Consider the following 20,857-nt stretch of genomic DNA (forward strand, 5'->3'; position numbering starts at 1 on the left):
TAGGTTTTGTTTTCCAATAGTCGCGTGCTCGCTCAGTGACCAATCACAGCACACGCTGCACCTCACTGCAGAGCTGCACCTGAAAACTGAGCTGCATGTAATGCTGACGTAGTTGTTGGCCAGCTAGCAGCTCTGGTACGTCAAAGAATACGCCCAACATGTCAAACTAAATATTTGATTGGTTGAAGACTATGACAATCAACAATATTGTCTCCATTCACTTAAACTGCAAAGGGATTCACTTGTGAGTCTGCAGGCCTCGGGCCTCTCTTCTTACCTAGAGACACAGAGGTGAAATCTGATTGGATAAAAGCTCTACTTAAAACAAGCTGCGCTGGAAGCAGAGCAACTGAGGAAGACAGTAGCTGTGCAATGAGAAAATAAGATAATGGGAAAAATATTTTTATAAATTATGATACATGTAGTGTATTTAAGAAAAATTATTACATTATAAAATAGCTTTAACTTTGTGATTCTGTTTAGGCCAGCAGAGAAGGCCTTGCTGGCCCTGACGGCCCACCACTTATATATATAATGTGTGTGTGTGTGTATATGTATGATCTAGCTAGCTAACTAGCCAGCTGTTTGCTAGTTAGCTAGCTAGCTTGCTAATTCCACCATGCTCTAATGCTATGCTGGTTACAGAAAATGAGCCGAACAAAGTTGTCACTCATCTGTTGATAGCAATATCGTTTCCTACACTGTGACAAGAGTGTGAATGAAGCAGGAAGTTGTTTCATTTTACTCATTTACTCTGACTTGCTACGCTTCATAATGTTACTCCACTGCTTGTTTTAGTCGTTGCTGCAAAACCTCACCTCAGTGAGTCTGCGACTTGCATAAGTGGATTAAGTTAAACAAAAGTTAGCCCGCTAAAACGATTGCAATGGCAACAGTACACAAAAAACTGGCCGCCGCCCTGAGCATCCAGCTACATTAATTTGAATGGGAATGTCAGATCCACTCCTATTTTATTGATATGATACGCACACTAGTACATACATTCATTGCCAGTTCATCGTTTAGGTCGTTGGCTCTCTAATGACCGTCTCTTCGTTGTCTGTCCACAGTGGACTGTTGGGACGGTCAGGACGGTGAGCCCATCGTCCACCACGGCTACACCCTCACCTCCAAGATCCTCTTCAAAGACGTCATCGAGACCATCAACAAGTACGCCTTCATCAAGAACGAGTATGTTCACACACACACACACACACACACACACACACACACACACACACACACACACACACACACACACACACACTGTTAATATTGTCTTCCATTTATTTATTTGATTCACTTTCATATTCACACATTCAGTCAGTCAGTGTGTGTGTGTGTGTGTGTGTGTGTGTCTGTGTGGCTTCCCCAGCAGTATATGGACGTGTACGCTGTCAGTACACATGGCAGCGTTGCATCACACAGGCTGTTGGATTGTAAAAGCATGGAGTAAAATGGGTTAAATGAGGCTTGGAATAGAATTTAAGGGTGGGATGGGTTTAACACGTCTCAAAGCTTCTTTACATCTGAAACATATTCGGGTGCCCCAGGTCTGGTTTTAAAGGCCTTCCCAGATAGGTTGGTGGTGGTACACAGTGAGAGCTACTGTAGATGTTTTTGCTCGTATCATTTTCTCATGTTATTTAGTAGAGTTTTGTATATTTGTCTAATATATATATTTTATATATATATATTTTTTTTTTTACCTTTTATTTGATAGAGACAGACAGGAAACACACGGACCTTTGATGTTGCCTTATATTGCATGAGTTTTAAAGAGCTAGAGACATTGCAAAAATAATGCAGCAGTATAATACATATTCAGTACAGGGTGTCTAACCTATTCAATAATTAAAACATGAATCAATGTAATATGTAATGTGCAGCTCAACTTAGACCTAAATTAGTCCAAATCAATGGTTCTTAAAAACCACATGTTCTCCTTACCCAGACACAGTTTCCCTAACAATGCATGAACAACTGAAACAAACAAGATGGGTATTTAGGATCTACTGCTACTCAAGCAACTCAACAGCTATATTTAGAACCAGCTGCTACTCGTCCAGCTCTTTAGAGAGGACCCATTCCACATAACTGCTGCTGGATAGAAAAACATGTCCTTTCACATACAGCTTTTGAATCTGACTACTGTGGACATCACTACCCCAACAAAAATAATTAGATACAAATTTGGGCACCACATCATCGACAATCATGTGAACAGTACACATTTTAATACATGTGCATTTAATACAATACACTTTCTCATTCTGTCTAAGGTACTTGATAAAATGAGCAGGGAGAATAGTTTAAGGCTCAACCTCACTAGTTTGTTCTGAGAGGTCTCAAGCTTCTTTTTTTTTAAGATCTATGGAATATTGTCATAGAAGGAGTCAGGAGGGGAGAAGAAATAATATAGTTCATTTAACCATCATCCTCTTCCTGCGGGTCTTACAATGCAGGTAAGGGAGGTGTGGGTGGAGGTTAACGGTTCCCTGCAGTTCCGTATCTCTCTTCAGCATCGCTGTATTTGAAGATGTGGCCGACACACACATTCAAACTCTGCCTTCATTTTGATCTCAGCCACACTCCTGTAAAGTTTTCTGACTGCATCTTGATCGGTTGTGACCATAGACTATATAAGAAGTGGACGTAGTCATCGTCACGTCAACCATTGGTTTGTGGACTGCAGTTTTTAAACCTCGAGTTCGGTGATTTTGCCGTTGCCATCTTGGATTACGGCCGTCTCTGTGTAGTTTTTCTCGCAACCAAAGAACGACAGTTATTATATTTGGAATGCGGAGGAGTGACGTAGAGATGCCGTAGTCGTCTCTGTAAGCGACAGCTACCTGTCAATCACAAGGTAGCCCCGCCCTAAAGCATCCTCTGCTTTATGGTCTGTTTGACTCTAACTGGAGCATCATTTACTAAATGAACATCATGCTGTATTGAAGAAGACTTGAAACTAGAGATTGAGACCATAAACTCATGTTTACAATGTTTACTGAGGTAATAAATCAAGAGAGAAGTAGAGTCATTTTCTCATAGCCTCAAACAAAAAGGCACATGTTCACTTACCATGGCCAGGTCATGAAGTGTTTGTCCTAGACTCTTGTGGGAGGCATCATTGGTCTCAGCAGAGAGTTCCCTTTTCATTGGTGAGTTAATCCTGCCTCCCATACTGAAGCCCCACCCCTTATAAAAACTAAAGGTTTCTTGCAGACATGTGTGGGAGGTGTGTGGATTAATGCATTCACGACATTCATGTCACTGTGATGTCAACATGCACGATAAACACATTGTGAAAGACAGCAACGTGTTTTTTAAATTTATTTATTTTTTATTGGTGCCCTTTGTGTTCAGTTCAATAAAATGAAAAAAGTGAAAGCAGCAGAAAGGCGTAACTGAGTAAACTTTCATATCACAAGTAATATAGTTAATGTTCAACAACATAATCGCATATCGCATTTTCTTAATATCATGAAGCCCTAGTTCAGCGACACGTTAATCTTCTGTTGCAGCTTTGTCCCATTCACAGCGCGTTTTTGAGCCTGTATGTGTCAACGGCTCATAGTGCGTCACTCAATAGTCTCTCATAGGTGATAAACTGGGTTGAGGTCTGCTGTCTGTGAAAACCATAGCATATGGCTTCATACACCAGCAGATCTATATCCCTGTAAGCCAACGTAAAATCCTACTCACACCGGTGAGAATTGAAAGTGCACACACACACCACTCTACCCTCCCCCTCCTCACAGAATCTGCATCAGAAGGTGATAATCTCATCCACATGCAGAGTCTGGAGGATGCAGAGAAAAATCTCTATTTTTAGATTCCGTCTCAAGTAAAATGAAGGAGCAACGCTTGCTTTCTTTGCCTGTTCATCCTCCCTGTGTATTTTTATGAAAACATACTTGTGGACACTATATTCCACAGATAATTGGCTAAAAGGAAACATGGTGAAAGGCTGCATTCAACATCAAAGAAACGACCAGATTTTCCGGGGCGCCGTATAAAAAGTGGGCTGACGGGGACAAAACTAGGACAAGAAGCTCCCGTCTGACCGAGAGAGGCCATGGTGACATGTGAATGAGGAGTCTGTGACAGCCGGGGCCAGAGGCTGTATGTTGTCTGTCTGGCCATCCGGTCCATTCTCTAAAATAGGAAATCTCATGCCTCATCGCCTGGAGGGAATTTTCTTCAAATTTTGAACACGTCCACTTGGACTCGAGGATGAACTCATTAGAATTTGTTGGTCAAAGGTCACTTTGACTCAATATAATATTTTCATTTGCAGATAAAAGAGCATTCGTGTTGACTCGCGTCTTTTTTTTTTTACAAGTGATACCAGCACTGAAGTGTTCTCTTGCAGAGGACATTTGAGGTGTCAACAAAGACTTGGTCCCGAGATGTTTATTGAGTTATAGGAACATTTGGACCAACTTGAATAAAAGCTTTAAAGCGTGGCATGCCATCATTTTAGCAGTAAATGTTTTAGTGTCAGCGCTAGAGAAATACATTTCTCTTAAAAGAAAATATAAGATTATGGAAGATAAATGGAACACTAGATCTGACAGAAGTGAGTTTCTACAGGCGTGGCCACTTTAAAAAACGCCTTGGAATAGCGATCGGGTAAGTGCGGTGCACCTGTGGAGCAAATGGGATTAAAAATGGATACAAGCAGTTGTTGGGTTCTTACATAGCTGTGCTATTGGATGAGGAGGGGGACAAAGAAGTTAAAAAAGCAGAGGTTTGGGACATACAGAAAAACAGGAAGTGGTAAAGTTGTAATGCCCGCCTCTTGCTTGATTTGACATTTAGAGAGTATTTGAACTTTTATGGGCGTCTAAGAAACTCGACACAAGAGGGTAGCGCATGCCAGGAGCACCGTGTCATAGGAAAACAATGTTTTTACTTGTCGCAGGTTTCTAGCTGATCGAGGCCGCAATGTGAATGAAATTACAGTCTCCATATTGAAAGATTTTACATGTCATTGAGGATATTCATAAAACATCAAAAGGCGAAAAAGGAGCTTGTAACAGAGTTAGAACAACTATCAACAAGACTAGTCCTCAGCGGCTCTCTGAGGCTACACTTGAGCTAACATGCTTACTACTTAACACAAAGTACAGCTGAAGTCAGGAGGATTCATCTTCTGAGAACCACGCATGTGCCATCATCTTCCATGTGGAGGATGAGCATCATGTTGTGTTTGAATGAAAAATACAAAAATACACTTGCCAAAGTACATTTTAAAATGTCCATCGAAGTTTAAGTACATTTATTTTATGGCAGTCAATGTCAATTGGGTTCCTTCTTAAGGAATATTTGACCTTTGTTCATATAATTTATGTTGTATTGTTTTTCAGCCCTGTGGAATTGTTATGTTGTAATTGTACTGCACAGTGCATGTTGTCTGTACTCATGGTTGAGACAACAAACATAACTTTAATGGTGACTTTGATGCATTCTAAACTGCTGCAGATTCCCAGAGAAATAAAACCATGTCCTCTTGTCCTTCCTGATCTTACGGCCCCGTAACTCCAATCTGTTGTGTGATTACCTCTCAGCTACCCAGTCATCCTCTCCATCGAGAACCACTGCAGTGTCCCCCAGCAAAAGAAGATGGCCCAGTACCTGACAGAGATCCTGGGAGACAAACTGGACCTGTCCAACATCAAAGCCGACGAGTCCGGACGTCTGCCGTCGCCGGCGACACTCAAGGGCAAGATCCTCGTCAAGGTAGAGTCAGAGTTGAAGCGTAAAGCCTCAGAAACAGAATTTGGATGTTTGAAAAGTGACTTACTCTCAGAAGCCGGTCCTCGGGCGAATATTTCTGCTCGCCGTTTCATCATCTGGAGGTTGAACCTCACAGAGCAGACTTCAAAGGCAGGAGATAGCAGGCTGACTGAAGCGATGTGATTAGAAAGTGTTTGAATATGACATGTTTGGGAGAAGAGAATGAAAAACAAAACGTAGCGTGTTGGACGGAATAAAAAGTGTTTAGTAACTGCAGACTGGCTCGATATATCTGTGCATGCTGGTCTGTGTTATCACAAGAGCAATATCCTGAGTCCAGCTGACCACAGATATTGTTAAAGGCTGCTCAGGAGCAGTTCTTTATAGTCAGCTTCATTTATTTTGCCTTCAATCAATATGGGTTGCTGTGAGTCAGGCGCAGTCTTTTTTGTTAAAGTGTTGGTTGTCCCGTTCCTACAAACGCAGTGGAAACATGTTGAAGTGTTGAAGTAGACATCCTTGTTGCAATGTAATGTCACATCTGATGTCACGATCGACAGCACTGCCGGAAACCCTGTAAAGTACCTGCACCTTGCATTTAGTACCGCCTGCTGAAAAGTTCCCACATTTGGCTCAAGGAGCTCGTCCCACTACTCTACTACTAAGTTCCTGGGACAAACATTTATGACAAAAAAATCTTAAATTTTGATTGTGTAGGATTTGGGGAATCCAAGAAGACTCCCGGGCAAGAACGGGCAAACCAAACACTGGTTTTAGAGACTCTTGGCAGCTTGAATTTGGTGTTGTGAATGCACCTCAAGGCCACCGTAGATTCTTCTTCACGCTTGGGTTATTCAATTGGTTGCATTCTGAGACCTCATCCCTAGATGCCACTAAATCCTGCCCCTTTAAAGCTTTTTATAGATGTATAAATATATAGAAGAACCCCCAACTTATTTGGATCCTCCCAATTACATTAAGGAAAACAGTTCTCAGTGTAAACAGTTTGCCACCAAATGTACCTTAAAATGACCTCAGAAGTGTTATGTGTTCATTGTGAAAGCTCATAGCTGATGTAAACCATCTGTCCAGGTTGGCACAGTTTAAACCATAAAGCAAAGTTGGTTTCACACACGGCGTTAACCAACAGAGGCATGTGGATGAGCGACAGCAGCAGCCGTCTGTTAGCAGGGGAGAGAACAGTATTGAGGTTAATCAGGCTTTATTGATGCCAGATGCCTTCGCTAAAGAGAAGGCACCTCGCCAGTACCTCGCACCGTAAGGACTTCTCTACCAGCTGTGAGGCACTGCTACCTGTGTGTACACTCAGCAGAGTGTTAGTGATGGCACCAATGTAGACGCACTGTGAGGAGCACTGACATGCAGCTTTCCCATTGCTCTGCCGCACTGTGGGTACCAGGGTCAGAGGGTATCAGCCACTAAATCCTCTGGTCTTTAAGAGGATAGATGATGCAAGACAACCATAAAAAGAAGGGGATTACAATCTTAACACTGATCGTGTTGAAAAGATTTTCTTGATAGAGAAATAGACACTTTGATATACTGATGTATACCATTGTGTCACCAATAATGTGGCATTGAAAAGACACAGCCCACACAACAAGCAGAGTAGGGTTGGTAGCGAAATGCACCACATGCTATTGTTTTAATACCCAAAGTCAGATATATGAGACAGAGCACTGAAAACAGCAGCTCACTCCCTGTGCACTAACCCCTACACTACTCCGTACACTACTCCATACACTACTCCCTACACTACTCCGTACACTACTCCATACACTACTCCCTACACTACTCCGTACTCTACTCCATACACTACTCCATACACTACTCCGCACACTACTCCCTACACTACTCCGTACAGTACTCCGTACACTACCCCATGCACTACTCCATACACTACTCCCTACACTACTCCATACACTACTCCGTACACTACGCCATGCACTACTCCCTACACTACTCCATACACTACTCCATACACTACTCCATACACTACTCCATACATTACTTCATACACTACTCCATACACTACTCCATACACTACTCCATACATTACTTCATACATTACTCCATACACTACTCCATACATTACTTCATACATTACTCCATACACTACTCCATACATTACTTCATACATTACTCCATACACTACTCCATACATTACTCCATACACTACTCCATACACTACTCCATACACTACTCCATACACTACTCCATACACTACTCCATACACTACTCCCTACACTACTCCATACACTACTCCGTACACTACGCCATGCACTACTCCCTACACTACTCCATACACTACTCCATACACTACTCCAAACACTACTCCATACATTACTTCATACATTACTCCATACACTACTCCATACATTACTTCATACATTACTCCATACACTACTCCATACATTACTCCATACACTACTCCATACACTACTCCATACACTACCCCATGCACTACTCCCTACACTACTCCATACATTACTTCATACACTACTCCCTACATTACTCCATACACTACTCCCTACATTACTCCATACACTACTCCATACATTACGCCATACACTACTCCATACATTACTCCATACACTACTCCGTACACTACTCCGTACACTACCCCATGTACTACTCCCTACACTACTCCATACACTATTCCATACACTACTCCATACACTACTCCATACACTACTTCATACACTACTCCATACACTACTCCATATATTACTTCATACATTACTTCATACATTACTCCATACACTACTCCATTCACTACTCCATACACTACTCCATACATTACTTCATACATTACTCCATACATTACTTCATACATTACTCCATACATTACTTCATACATTACTCCATACACTACTCCATACACTACTCCATACACTACTCCATACACTACTCCATACATTACTTCGTACATTACTCCGTACACTACTCCGTACATTACTTCGTACATTACTCCATACACTACTCCATACACTACTCCATACACTACTCTATACATTACTCCATACATTACTCCATACACTACTCCATACACTACTCCATACACTACTTCATACACTACTCCATACACTACTCCATACATTACTCCATACACTACTCCATACACTACTCCATACACTACTCCATACACTACTTCATACACTACTCCATACATTACTTCATACACTACTCCATACACTACTCCATACACTACTCCATACATTACTTCATACACTACTCCATACACTACTCCATACATTACTCCATACATTACTTCATACATTACTCCATACACTACTCCATACACTACTCCATACATTACTCCATACACTACTCCATACACTACTCCATACATTACTCCATACATTACTTCATACATTACTCCATACATTACTCCATACACTACTCCATACACTACTCCATACACTACTTCATACATTACTCCATACACTACTCCATACATTACTCTATACACTACTCCATACATTACTCCATACACTACTCCATACATTACTTCATACATTACTCCATACACTACTCCATACACTACTCCTTTCACTACTCCATACATTACTCCATACATTACTCCATACATTACTCCATACACTACTCCATACATTACTTCATACATTTCTCCATACACTACTCCATACATTACTCCGTACACTACTCCGTACATTACTTCGTACATTACTCCGTACACTACTTCGTACACTACTCCGTACACTACTTCGTACACTACTCCGTACATTACTCCATACACTACTTCATACACTACTCCATACACTACTCCATACATTACTCCATACACTACTCCATACATTACTCTATACACTACTTCATACATTACTCCATACACTACTCCATACACTACTCCATACACTACTCCATACATTACTCCATACACTACTCCATACACTACTCCATACACTACTTCATACATTACTCCATACACTACTCCATACATTACTCCATACACTACTCCATACATTACTTCATACATTACTCCATACACTACTCCATACACTACTCCATACACTACTCCATACACTACTCCATACACTACTCCATACATTACTCCATACACTACTCCATACACTACTCCATACACTACTCCATACACTACTCCATACACTTCTCCATACACTACCCCATGCACTACTCCCTACACTACTCCATACATTACTTCATACACTACTCCCTACATTACTCCATACACTACTCCATACACTACTCCATACACTACTCCGTACACTACTCCGTACACTACCCCATGTACTACTCCCTACACTACTCCATACACTATTCCATACACTACTCCATACACTACTCCATACACTACTTCATACACTACTCCATACACTACTCCATATATTACTTCATACATTACTTCATACATTACTCCATACACTACTCCATTCACTACTCCATACATTACTTCATACATTACTCCATACATTACTTCATACATTACTCCATACATTACTTCATACATTACTCCATACACTACTCCATACACTACTCCATACACTACTCCATACACTACTCCATATATTACTTCATACATTACTTCATACACTACTCCATACACTACTCCATACATTACTTCATACATTACTCCATACATTACTTCATACATTACTCCATACATTACTTCATACATTACTCCATACACTACTCCATACACTACTCCATACACTACTCCATACACTACTCCATACATTACTTCATACACTACTCCATACACTACTTCATACACTACTCCATACACTACTCCATACACTACTTCATACACTACTCCATACACTACTCCATACACTACTTCATACACTACTCTATACACTACTCCATACACTACTCTATACATTACTCCATACATTACTCCATACACTACTCCATACACTACTTCATACACTACTTCATACACTACTCCATACATTACTCCATACACTACTCCATACATTACTCCATACACTACTCCATACACTACTCCATACATTACTTCATACACTACTTCATACACTACTCCATACACTACTCCATACACTACTCCATACACTACTCCATACACTACTCCATACATTACTTCATACACTACTCCATACACTACTTCATACACTACTCCATACACTACTCCATACACTACTCCATACACTACTCCATACACTACTTCATACACTACTCCATACACTACTCCATACATTACTTCATACATTACTCCATACACTACGAAGTTCCAATTGTTTTCCTTTTTCAAACATGTTTCTGTATTCAGTCTCTGGCTGTGTCTGTTAAGGAATTGCTCCTTCTCAGGCTAACTTCAATTCGTACTTCACTTTTTGGAGTACATTTTTCCATGATTACATGTAGTGCAGTATAGGGAGACTAAGAGGATGGTCCCTTCCTCGACTTAAACTGAGTGATTGTAGCACATGGTCAGTGTCTTAAGCCCCCCTGACACCAGGATTTGCCTCCTCTAACCTCATTTTTCATGTTGCAGACACTTTTTATTATAATGCGAAGCTTTGCTGACTCGTTCTTTTCTCCACCAGGGGAAGAAACTACCTCACAACATTGATGAGAATGCAGAGGAGGGAGATGTTTCGGACGAGGACAGTGCTGATGAGATGGAGGATGACTGCAAGCTGATGAACGGAGATGTATGTACCTTGTTTGGTCTGTTCCTTTACTCTGCCACATGTATGTCTCCTATCTACCAGAGTTACTGGCAGCCTTTGTGCTATTGTCCAGCAGATGAAATGTGAATTGTGCGTGTATTTCCTGTTCTTGATGGTTCATGTTTAAACTGAGCTCTGGTGAGTGTTCTTCCTCTACTGTCTTTTAGTGTATCTCCTATATTGCTATCCCTGCTTTTTGCTTTGGTCGCTTTCTTTCTGTGTGGCTATTTGTTCTCATTTCCTGCTCTTCTCTCTTCCTGTTTGTCCCTTCTTCTTTTTCTTCTCTTCAATTGTTGCTTGCTTCTGTCAAAGTGGAAGGTACTGTATACAAAGCTCATCCTCCACCAACTCAGAAACCTCACCCAGTCATCTGCCATACTCTGTCATCCTACGTGTGAATGTTTAAAGTAATACTGCAGGCCCAAAAACACTTTGCTATATTGCATCTTGAAGATGCTCCATAACTCGTGGTGAATAAAGATTCTTTATCTGGAACCAAACATGCACATCGTTAGTGGTCTTGTTCGTCAGTTATGAGCAGTAAAATAACAATATTCAGTGCTGTTGGTCCCAGAATTTTTTAAAACTTGGTAGACAGCTACATGATGGCTGATGTTTCAAGTGGGATAGTCACATAGACTCAAATACATGGAACTAACTGATGAATGATGAAGAACGTCTTTTGTATCTAATGTCATGTAATTGATTGAAAAACAGCCATGGAAGATGAGCAGCTAGATGTTGCAGTTTGAAGGGATAGTTCTGATGTTTTGTGGTGTGGCTGTGTCAGCTAAATCTCCATACTCGTGTATATATACTCAGTGTATTACTACAATAGGAGAACCATCACAGGAGCAAAGCAATGTACTGTTGTGGACGTATTTCACTCACCTAGAAATGTCTATATCGGTTTAAGTGTAGCTATATTTAGAATATTTTCACAACTTTACCTTGCAGTCAGACAGACCTTTCTGACGGGGACTGAAGCTGTGTTCTGTGCTCTCTTCAAAGCCACAGGAGTCCTTTGACAAAAGACTTTGGTGAATCTGAACTAACCCTTTACCAACCAAAATCACACAATAACAAACAACATTAGTCCAACAACTCTGTGTTCTGTGAGGTAAAATTATTGTTTTTGTCAAAGGAGTCTCTGGCTCAAAAGAGAGCACAGATAACCGCTTCAGTTCCTGTGAGAAAGGTCTGTCTGAGTACAAGGTAAAGCTGTGACAATATTCTAAATATAGCGTACACTTATAGATCTGCTATAGATATTTTAGGTGTCTAAAGTACGTCCACAGCGGTACATTGCTTTGCTCCCGTGCTGGTTCTCCTGTCCTAAGCTCCATCTACTGTAGTAAAACGCCCTCAAACAACCCCACTACGAAATATCAGAACTATCCCTTTAAGTTTGGCTCTGGTTATCGGTGCTGATTATGTGAGAGAACATTCTAACACGGACCAATGTGGTCAGTGGTTAACACATCAATGTTGTTGTTGGTCTTTGTTTTTTTTTATCCTATTGCAACTAATGATGCTTTGATGAGACATCTGTATGGCAGCATGTGTGGGCTTTTTGTTCATTTTACAGAACAGATGCACTCACAAAACTCTTTAAGTACTGAGGCTTCAGGTGTCGTCCAGATTTTTTTCAAAACCAAATATTCAATTTCTTCCCAAATTATATTTCTGTCTGAAACAACCAGATTTCTTACCTGAAAGTTCAAAGTAAGAACTACAATGCACAATATACTGTGTGGAATCTGATCCGATTAAATGTAATGTTTATCAGTTCTATAATAAATATGTAATCCCCCTGCATCATATCCATCTCATCAGAAGGACAGCGACGACTGGAACACGTTCGTTAGTAAGAAAACCTCAATATTGTTCCATTTTGACACATCTGCACCGAGTACTTAAAATAAGTCTTCATGGAGCATGTTGCCTGTGGTCTGATCACTGACTGAAGTGGTTTATAGAGACACTCTGCCACCATGTGGCTGAACTGAGCATGTGCATATTATTGTCAGCGAGGCATTGAGTGGTGATCTCTCGATAAGCACATACTTCATCTTTATAATGTGTGTCCCACCGCCATCATTCTCTGTCATGCCCTCACATGTGGAAATTCTTACATTACTAGAAGGTCCATTCATCAACCAGCCAGGGAGGTTCTGCATTATGTCACATAATGCATTGCTTCATCTTTGCTTCCTTGTGAAATGTGAGTTCTAGTTGGATCCTGCATGATTTGTTTTTCTTCTTCTGGTCGGACCAAAGTGAGAGATCATCATCCATACTTATCTTCTACAGTGCAGTACCTCAGATACAGCCAGGCGACTCATTGGTTCACCTAGATCAGGGGTCGGCAACCCGCGGCTCTGGAGCCGCATGCGGCTCTTTGGCCCCTCTGTTGCGGCTTCCTGAGTCCTCTGTCCACACGGGTTCGCGTAACAGCAGCAGCTGTTTTCTGCCTCTGTTGCCAGATTCGTCAAACATTCACAAACATATTGCTGGAGATCTAAAGGCCACATCTCATATATATTGCGGGGATTATGATTGTATAAGTGAGCACTACATCACAGCCGCGTATGAAGAAATACATTGAAGAAAATATATTTATGGAAAGATCGCATCAACCTGGATTCCAACTCTGTCGCGCAAAATAGTAATAGATTCAAAATCGGCCGCGCTACGCGAAGTCACGGAGGAAAATAGAGAGTTTAATTCTGCGTGGACGTATTCATTTGCTTTCACTGCCAACGATGCTGGCTTACCTGTATGCTTGATATGTGGAGAGAAATTTGCAAACAACAAAAAATGTAATGTTGAAAGACTCTTCCAGAACAAACACAAAGCATTTGCTGAAAGTATCACGCTGGAGATGAGCGACAAAGAGCGATTCCTCAACTGCTGCAGCAAACTCTCCTCTTCATCAGACTTTGATATTGTTATAACACGTAAAATAGAAATAAAATGTCAAAACAAAACAAGTGTCTTTATTCTTGTTCTATAATTTCATAAATACAACAAACTATAGTTTTTGTATATATAACTATATGTAAAACTTTATAAACTGTGACATCAAATAGCTTTTGCGGCTCCAGACAAATTTTATTTGGTGGAAAATAGATCAAAATGTCTCTTTGGAGAGTAAAGGTTGCCGACCCCTGACCTGGATTATACAAACGCATCTTTTCTACCCTACCTTTGGTGATGTGCACAATGCAAATAGTTCTGGTTTTATTTGCCCAGCTTTTCAAATCTGTAATTTCCAGTGTGACTGAGGGTTTGGCTCATTTGCTGTAGTCTTCACTGTAAATACACTGAAATATTCTGTCCAACTTCAATCATTCGTTTCGTAATCGATTCACCTTTTCATCATTTTCTTTCCCAGTTAATCGTTATGACTATTAACCATCAGAAAATATTAAAACATTACCATCACAATCTCCCAGAGTCCAGAAAGACATCTTAAATCTTTGTATTTTTTTTTTGTTCAAACAGTTCAAAACAGAGAAAAGTAGTAAATTCTCACATTTTGAATAAATAAGAGCACAGGGAATGTTTGGCATTATTCATCGATGGATATGATTGATAGATTGTAAAAATCGTTGAGCCAAGTACCTAACCTCCATAGACTTTGCTCACATGAGTTGCCCAAACCTATGACCTTATGTCAGTATTATTAGACAGTTTTATCAAATGTAGTTGCATAATAAATTTAAAAAAAACGTCTTCAGTTGTGGAGCACACAAATTTACGGAAGCCCCGAGAGGCAAGTGAGAAATCAATGCAGGTGAACTAAATTGTTTTCTCTCCTGTGTTTGACTTAAGAACAGGTGAAAAGAATGTTTAACTAGGATGATCTTTCTTAAGGTGCGTTCACACCAAATGGCAAATCGCGTCATTCACGCCACGATCACTCGCCGGGGACCATTTGTGGTCATTCTCGTGAATCACCCCATTCGCCCCGGAGAGAGGGTGTGGCTTATCGCCCTGGAAGCCATTCGACTGTCGGCCGTTTATTTCCACCATCAACCATTGAAAAAATAACCTATTTCTGCTTAGTACGTGTTGTGAAAGTCCCAGATATCCTGGGAAACTAAACGCCGTCTTGTCTGGTTTTCATAACATAGTCCGGAGGAGCTCCGTGGATTTTATCGAGCTGTATTCTAGCAAGCCACATGTTGGCTGTTTTACTACAGCTGTATGAACACAAAATAAACAGATTTTGCTGTGATTTAACTGCAATAAACGGACAAAAAGGGACTCCAAAATAACTACATAATGATGCCGATTTGTAGAAAGTCTGAATTCATGTTTTGTTAGTTCTCTCCGCAAGACGACAACCAAATAAAATATTTGTTTTCTCAATTGAGCTCGGATCGATCGGTGCTAGGCTATGCTAACATTGTAGCAGCTCCATCAACACTCAAAATAACGTTGTATAGATGTAAATACGGCAGTGTCTTTTTCATAGTTTGTACCATATGGTTTACACCAGTGGTGGGCCTTCAGGGCCTTCTCTGCTGGCCTAAACAGAATCACAAAGCTATAGCTATTTAATAATTTAATAATAATAATTTAATTTAATAATACACTGTGTATTATAATTTATAAAAATATTTTTCCCATTATCTTATTTTCTCATTGCACAGCTACTGTGTTCCTCAGTTGCTCTGCTTACAGTGCAGCTTGTTTTAAGTAGAGCTTTTATCCAATCAGATTTCACCTCTGTGTCTCTAGGTAAGAAGAGAGGCCCCAGGCCTGCAGACTCACAAGTGAATCCCTTTGCAGTTTAAGTGAATGGGGACGATATTGTTAATTGTCATAGTCTTCAACCAATCAGATCTTTAGTTTGACATGTTGGGCGTATTCTTTGACGTGCCAGAGCTACTAGCTGGCCTACAACTATGTCAGCATTACGTGCAGCTCAGTTTTCAGGTGCAGCTCTGCAGTGAGGTGCAGCGTGTGCTGTGATTGGTCAGTGAGCGAGCACGTGACTATTGAAAAACGAAACTTAAGCAGAGGCTTAGTCGGAGTAGTAAGAGTTCAAATTGAAAGATATGGAGGAAATTATGACATATTTTGTTTGGTATAGATTGTTATTTTTTTACCTAGCTTTGTTTTTTTAACACTCAATGGCTGAAAGAGGAAAAACAGATTTGTTTAACCTTTAACATTTAACAGTGGGATTAAACTCTTTGTCAACAAAGAAAGGAGGATGGACTTTTTCTTTAAATAGTGAACAGCAGCTCTGGTAAGTGAACTTCTTTTGTTTTTACAGCTGCAGTAGCTTTAATATGCTTGTTTATATATTATTATTTTGTACAACTTGTTTTTATGAAGATGGATTTTTGTTTGGTTTTATATGTGATAGGAACTATTGTTACGTCCAATGTTGCGCTGGGGACATATTTAGCGTTACCAACTTGGCGACTTTCTCGCTAAATCTGGCGACTTTCCAAACCCTCATGGTGCCTTTTTTTGTCAAAAGCTACTAGTGACAAATCCAGCGACTTTTTCTGGTGTTGTTGGAGACTTTTCTGGTGTTTTAAGCCCCAAAGCACTCACAGGTGGCTACTCGCGCAGCAGTCCCAGCTGCAGTCAGAGCAGAGAGGAGACGCACTCTCTGCGTATTATCTGCAGTTAGTGTATTTTTGTTTCAGCTGCAGCACAGCAGTGAAGGCCCAGGTATAAAATGCACGGCCCGCCACTGGGTTACACATACATTTATACACAGTTTAGTCCGGTTTCTAAGTGAACACAGACGGCTACAGTATTTGTTTCCCGACTTCAACAACGGCAGGACGTCACTGATGGAGGGGAGCATCTCAACGTTGATAGGCTATCGCGCTTGCAGCGTCACGCCATCTTTTTCGCGGCGTCAAACGCGCCATCGCAAATTTGCATCAATCCAGTTTTTTCACCTGTCACTAAGTCATGAACACAGGAGAGAAATTTCCAACCTGTAAAATGTCAGAATATATATATATAACTCCCAGCAGACAGGAGTTGACATGTAATCATCATATATCACAATCATAATCTTCTGTGTTACTGTTCCCTCCTCCTCCAGACATCAGCTAACAGGAAGCAGGTGGAGAACATGGCCAAGAAAAAGCTGGACAACCTGATGAAGGAGTCCAAGATCCGAGACCGAGAGGACCCGGACAGCTTCACCATCGCGGCCCTCCCTCCTGCTGGGAAGCCCACGGACAAAAGTGGCTCTAAGGTGAGCACGGACGGGGACTCCTTCAAATCCATGAGCTGGAACTGAATATGAATGTATTATTTGGATGAAAACGGTTCGCACTCTGAACCGATGCAAACAAAATCCAAACTTTTGCTCCAGTATATACGTAAATATGCATTCGAGCCATACTGTTTGATTCAAGAGACCCCTAGTAGTGTAAAATTCCTTTTTGTGCACTTAAAGAAAAGAAAAGCCAACGTGGCACATGGAACTTTTATTAGGACTTACTTTACGTTTTGCTGCTTTTCTTTAGTTTCACTGCAAATACAGATTGGTTTTTAGAATTTGATTAATGAATGAATTGATTATTATGTTATTTGGTATTTTGTGACGTGTGAATACAGATAGAAATGTAGATATGTTTCATCATGTTTTAATGGGGCTGTTAGTGGTGTGAATGTGCAGTCGCTAGAACTGTGAGGTAGAGCACTGCTGGAAAGAGTGTGGAGCTTTCCCCAGTAAACATGGCCCCGAATGAAATGTTTCTCACCTAATCTGCTCTCTCTGTCCACTCGCCCAGTCATCTGGGCGAGTCATCAACCATCTTTGCTTCATCACTCAACATATACAAACAACAAGGCAATTGAGAAGAGTCATCAAAAACTACATTTCAAAAGACAGTGAGGCAGAAAAGGAAATCAAAACTCTTTATGATAAATATGGAGGGATAGTTTATATGTGGAAAGAAGCTCAAGGATTCTAATTGCATGTGAAAGATTATATTTCAGTGTGAAAGAGGGAGTATTGTTCAGTGGGGAAAAAAAGTATTTAGTCAGCCACCAATTGTGCAAGTTCTCCCACTTAAAAAGATGAGAGAGGCCTGTAATTTTCATCATAGGTATACCTCAACTATGAGAGACAAAATGAGAAAAAAAAATCCAGAAAATCACATTGTCTGATTTTTAAAGAATTTATTTGCAAATTATGGTGGAAAATAAGTATTTGGTCACCTATATACAAACAAGATTTCTGGCTTTCACAGACCTGTAACTTCTTCTTTAAGAGGCTCCTCTGTCCTCCACTCGTTACCTGTATTAATGGCACCTATTTGAACTCGTTATCAGTATAAAAGACACCTGTCCACAACCTCAAACAGTCACACTCCAAACTCCACTATGGCCAAGACCAAAGAGCTGTCAAAGGACACCAGAAACAAAATTGTAGACCTGCACCAGGCTGGGAAGACTGAATCTGCAATAGGTAAGCAGCTTGGTGTGAAGAAATCAACTGTGGGAGCAATTATTAGAAAATGGAAGACCTACAAGACCACTGATAATGTCCCTCGATCTGGGGCTCCACGCAAGATCTCACCCCGTGGGGTCAAAATGATCACAAGAACGGTGAGCAAAAATCCCAGAACCACACGGGGGGACCTAGTGAATGACCTGCAGAGAGCTGGGACCAAAGTAACAAAGGCTACCATCAGTAACACACTACGCCGCCAGGGACTCAAATCCTGCAGTGCCAGACGTGTCCCCCTGCTCAAGCAAGTACATGTCCAGGCCCGTCTGAAGTTTGCTAGAGAGCATTTGGATGATCCAGAAGAGGATTGGGAGAATGTCATATGGTCAGATGAAACCAAAATAGAACTTTTTGGTAGAAACTCAACTAGTCGTGTTTGGAGGAGAAAGAATGCTGAGTTGCATCCAAAGAACACCATACCTACTGTGAAGCATGGGGGTGGAAACATCATGCTTTGGGGCTGTTTTTCTGCAAAGGGACCAGGACGACTGATCCGTGTAAAGGAAAGAATGAACGGGGCCATGTATCGAGAGATTTTGAGTGAAAACCTCCTTCCATCAGCAAGGGCATTGAAGATGAAACGTGGCTGGGTCTTTCAGCAGGACAATGATCCCAAACACACCGTCCGGGCAACGAAGGAGTGGCTTCGTAAGAAGCATTTCAAGGTCCTGCAGTGGCCTAGCCAGTCTCCAGATCTCAACCCCATAGAAAATCTTTGGAGGAAGTTGAAAGTCTGTGTTGCCCAGCGACAGCCCCAAAACATCACTGCTCTAGAGGAGATCTGCATGGAGGAATGGGCCAAAATACCAGCAACAGTGTGTGAAAACCTTGTGAAGACTTACAGAAAACGTTTGACCTCTGTCATTGCCAACAAAGGGTATATAACAAAGTATTGAGATGAACTTTTGTTATTGACCAAATACTTATTTTCCACCATAATTTGCAAATAAATTCTTTAAAAATCAGACAATGTGATTTTCTGGATTTTTTTTTCTCATTCTGTCTCTCATAGTTGAGGTATACCTATGATGAAAATTACAGGCCTCTCTCATCTTTTTAAGTGGGAGAACTTGCACAATTGGTGGCTGACTAAATACTATTTTTCCCCACTGAACAATACTCCCTCTTTCACACTGAAATAGAATCTTTCACATGCAATTAGAATCCTTGAGCTTCTTTCCACATATAAACTATCCCTCCATATTTATCATAAAGAGTTTTGATTTCCTTTTCTGCCTCACTGTCTTTTGAAATGTAGTTTTTGATGACTCTTCTCAATTGCCTTGTTGTTTGTATATTTTGAGTGATGAAGCAAAGATGGTGTTCCTCATTTATTTGAATCTAACTGTTGATCAAAGGAAACTTCGGAAGCACTGAGGGGCGAGTGAGAAAAAAGAGTTCAGAGAGTGATGCATAGATCTAAACTTTCTCCCTCTGCAGCCAGTGAATGTGATTCTAAAGGCTTTTTTCATTTTTGACGGATGTCTAACTGTACACATGATTTCAATGTGGTGAGGGAATACGTTAATAGAGACCTTCAATTAGAAAAGTTGTCTTTTGGGAGACGAGGTGAGGAAAAATAATGTTTTTTTAAATGTTTTATACAGGATCCATTTTCGAAGGAACTTTTTTTTCATCTGTGAAAGCAGTTAAAAAGTTTTGGCGGGTGATATAAATTATATATTATTTATATATATATATATATATATATATATATATGTATATGTGTGTATATATATATATATATATATATGTATATATGTATATGTGTATATATATATATATATATATATATATATATATATATATATGTATATGTGTATATATATATATATATATATATATATATATATGTATATGTGTATGTATATGTGTATATATATATATATATATGTATATGTGTATGTATATGTGTATA

The 20,857-nt window shown here is 40.3% G+C and overlaps 1 protein-coding gene across 1 annotated transcript in view; it reads left to right on the forward strand.

Annotated features, from left to right (window-relative positions):
- plch2a (phospholipase C, eta 2a) overlaps window positions 1-20,857 on the forward strand; it is a 69,756-nt gene that overhangs the window by 25,598 nt on the left and 23,301 nt on the right. Inside the window, 4 exon segments of the mRNA XM_079180983.1 lie at window positions 1,071-1,191; window positions 5,574-5,745; window positions 11,313-11,420; window positions 17,521-17,676. Of these exon segments, the coding sequence (XP_079037109.1) occupies window positions 1,071-1,191; window positions 5,574-5,745; window positions 11,313-11,420; window positions 17,521-17,676 (557 nt within the window).

The sequence above is a fragment of the Pholis gunnellus genome (assembly GCF_910591455.1).
Source record: "Pholis gunnellus genome assembly, chromosome: 2".
Classification (NCBI taxonomy): domain Eukaryota; kingdom Metazoa; phylum Chordata; class Actinopteri; order Perciformes; family Pholidae; genus Pholis; species Pholis gunnellus.